Source organism: Cynoglossus semilaevis, chromosome 17 (assembly GCF_000523025.1).
Source record: "Cynoglossus semilaevis isolate Cse_v1.0 chromosome 17, Cse_v1.0, whole genome shotgun sequence".
Lineage (NCBI taxonomy): Eukaryota > Metazoa > Chordata > Actinopteri > Pleuronectiformes > Cynoglossidae > Cynoglossus > Cynoglossus semilaevis.
In genome coordinates this window covers 1,701,342-1,705,052 of record NC_024323.1, presented here as the reverse complement: position 1 = coordinate 1,705,052, position 3,711 = coordinate 1,701,342, and the positions used below count along the sequence as shown (strand labels likewise).

Sequence of the window (3,711 nt, the reverse complement as noted above, 5' to 3'; positions counted from 1 at the left end):
CCCCTCCTCCCCCTCCTCCTCCCTTCCTCAACTGTACACAGCTATTTAGGGTCTCACACGGTTCGAGGTGCTTGTATACAATAGATTTATTAAAAAACCTTACATATATAAATAATGTAATTCCCGCCTTTTTTACAGCTCTTGGGGATTTTGTTGGGTCACGTGGTGATTTTTCTTTTTTCTTTTCTTTTTCAATAACACATTAGGAGGATAATCTAGAGAGAGTCTATAGAGAGAGGACACCGATGGTTCTGGTCAAGCTTTGGTTGTTGATGGTGTTTGTCATTAAGAGGTCACATTTGATTGTTTTGTTGTTGTTTGTTTGTTTGTTTGTTTGTTTTACCAGATGAGCTCTTACTCCATGTCGACATCTTCTTTGCAAGACTCTGTCTTTGTGTCCGCAGGACTGTGGGGCTGCCGGACGCACTCCTTGTTGTCAAAAAGCTCTTTCCTGTCCGCAGCCTGGAGCTCAGGCTCGCTCTGAGGTCTACTTTTGCCCGCGTGTAAGGTGGCCCTGGACGGGCTGATGCAGTGTGCCGGACTCGCCTCGCGCTCCTTGGAGGCTATCGTTACCTCCGGGGAACCGCTGCGACCCTGACATGACCCGGCGGCTGAGACGCCGCCGGGTTGATGGCTCTTTTCCGTCAGCGCGTCACCGCCCGGTGTTGCGGTCGCCGCTGCCGTTGTCTTCAGAGCAGTTTGTGGAACAATGAATCCAAGCGGCTGCGTGATGGGATAGAGCAGAAAGTGTCCTTTGCCGAGCAAAGGTCGCGACGACGGTAAGGCCGCGGGGCTGCGCCTCGGTCTGGAGTCAGACAGGAGGCTCTCCACGCTGAAAGGGTTGAGTTTCTGCAAACCTGAGCCTCTGTTTGTCCGCTGGCTGCAATCGGGTGAGTCCAGCTCACCGGCCTCCCGCTCGGAATGTCTTTGGTTGAAGTTCTGGGTCTGGAGAGGGTGGTGATGATGCGTCTGGTGGTCGCAGCCGGACTGCGTTAATTGAGGTTCCGCCGTGTCAAAAGGTGGACCCGGCGTGATGTGGTCACTGTCGGTGACGTGCGACACCCCGCTGTCACTGTCAGAGCCCGGGGTGTGAAATAAATCCCCAGAAACCAGCTTGTTCTGGGACTTGAGCAGACGGCGCTCCTGCTTGCGCTTCTTCTTCTCCATGCGCTCCAGCTCCCGCCGGGCGATCTCCTCCGGGGCCATGGGCTCCCCGCTGCAGGTGGTGGGGTGCGCGTTGTGAGCGGGTCGACCCGGACCTTTCTTTGTGTTCTCCTTCTTCCTCCATTTGGCTCTGCGGTTCTGGAACCACACCTGCACACAGACACGCGTGCTCATGTCACATGTACCGTGGGGCGGAACATCAGTCATTAAAAACGACATTGTGGTAATTAGACACCCAAAAAAAAAAAAAAAAAAAATGAGGGTTTATTTTACTCCTGCGCAAACAGGGGCGCGTTATTGGGCCGTCTATTGGGAGGAATATTTTTTTTCTATATATTATTACCAGAATATTCTTCGATCGAAATCTTCGAAAATCCCATTACCCCCTTAATTTCCTTTGTTTTTAGCTGTCTTTTTTTTTCTATCTAGCTCCAAGACCAAATAAAAGCTACTCATCGTCATGGGCAACCATACCCAGCATAAGCGTTGAGACGTTTGTAAAAAAAAAAAAAAAAAAAAAAAAAAAAGAAAAAAAAATGAGGGTTTTCGTTTCCCCTGCTGAGACACGGGGCCTTAATTAGGGCCTTAATTAATGTGTTCAAGAAAAAAAAAAGGAAAAAAGTTTAGAAGCAGGAGGTTGGCTGTAAATCAAAAGGTAAACACATTGTTATGAATAATAATGTTGTTCTTGTATAATATATAGAAAACAAAGCAAAAAAAATCAACCGTTGCATTTTTCTATGCAAAGAAATCATACACATATGATGTCATTTAGGATTATAACAAAAATATCAGACATATAAATAATATTATGAGAAATTTTAACTTTATACACGTATTTTAAATGAACAAGACAGGTGTGTGTATGAATTATGAATGAACATATATGGCCACAGCATATGTCGTGACCCACAATGAACACGTGGATTCATATGTCTCTGATAAACTGATAATTTTTTTTTTTTTACCTGAACTCTTGATTCTATGAGGTCCAGTCTCAGAGCCAGGGCTTCCCTCATAAACACGTCCGGGTAGTGGCTCTCGTTAAAAGCCTTTTCTAACTCCTCCAGCTGCCAACCTGTGAAATTAGTGCGAGTTCTTCGTCTCTTGCAGCCGGGACTGTCTTTGTCTGGGTCCACCGGGTCTGACAGGACACGGAGAAGACATTGTAGGAACAAAGGATGGGGGAATTTTTTTATTATTATTTATTTATTTATTTATTTACAACTATTGTCTCGGTCACATTTTATGAACAATTTTTTGCAGCATTGGTTTCATGGGGTTTTTAAAAGCTTTAGGTTTATTGTTAATTCATCTAAAAAAACAAAAACATTCTCCATGAACAGGATCTCTAGGAAAAATCCGAAACAATCTTAAAGAGGATAACTTGTGTTCCCGGTGTCTCGTCTTTGTTTGTTTCCCCATGTTTCGGATCTAAAGCACGGCGGTCTGTAAACAACTGAGTGTCAATAAAGCGGGGTCTCACCTGTCAGTTTGTACTGCTGATTATCTCCGTTCAACCCGCAGCCTGAGGACAGCAGGGGGTTGGAATTGCCCACGGAAGCCGCGCAGGATCCATTGAGTAATCCGTCTATGGAGAAAGGCACCGCGGACGCGGACTGAAGTTGATGCCCGGCTAATTCGTAAACGTGATGGTGGCTCAGGTGGTACGGGAAGCCCACCATCCCGCCGAGGGAAGCTCCGAACTGGGCGTGCGGCGGATCCAGAATCCGGCTGTCCATCATCCCGCATGCAGCCAAGAGGAAACGACGTGCGGACGAAGCGGAGGAAGAACGAAGGCCGGGGATGGGGGTTTACAAACCATGCAGAGGCAGCGGTGGCAGCGCGGAGTGTGGCCAGCGAGGAGGAGACATGATGTGGAGGCAGGGATGAGCTCCACTTTATCCACATGAACCTCCCAATAATTAGCCGAGGCTGTGGGAATATGATGCCCAATGAGAAGCGGTAATAGGCGCTGACGTCAGAGGCGCTTTCTGCAGATCCCCCCCCCCTCCCACACCCCCGTATCGATTGCTAATTAAAGCTGACATCCACCTCAATAAACAATATCAGAGCTGTCACAACAAGACAGGAGGGCTTTGATAAGAACTACATGGCAACTACACGGCTGGGAGGACCCACCGGGAGGATGCTCGATGTAGAGCGCCGGAAAGGGAGCGCTACAGACGGATGGGTTAGGGCTGAGGTTCCGGCGATGTCGGAATAATAATAATAATAATAATAATAATAATAATAATAATAAAAGAATATCTAAGTGAACAGAAATTGATAAAAAATAATAAAAAATAAGAAATATAAAAACTTAAACAAATAGAACAGCTTAAGTTACCCAAGTTAGACAACTACAGTTTATATTCGAAGTTATAAAAGGTAAATAACAATGGTAACAGATAAATAATATTCTTTAATAGCTAAGAAGAAAACTTCGGCTTAGCCTAAATAGTTACACGGTAGAAACGGCCATGTAAAAAATATAATAAATTACTATTATTAGTGGTGTTATTGTGGTTATTATTATTATTATCA

At 45.6% G+C, this 3,711-nt stretch overlaps 1 protein-coding gene across 1 annotated transcript; it reads right to left on the bottom strand.

The window, feature by feature from the left end:
- Positions 1–42: 42 nt before the first annotated feature.
- Positions 43–3,228, bottom strand: uncx (UNC homeobox). Its single transcript, XM_008329279.3, has 3 exons — positions 2,651–3,228; positions 2,133–2,308; positions 43–1,314 (listed from the first exon to the last, which is right to left on the bottom strand). Exons 1-3 carry the CDS (start codon positions 2,907–2,909, stop codon positions 355–357), a joined length of 1,395 nt encoding a protein of 464 aa, XP_008327501.1. The 5' UTR covers positions 2,910–3,228; the 3' UTR covers positions 43–354.
- Between the last annotated feature and the right edge of the window lie 483 nt (positions 3,229–3,711).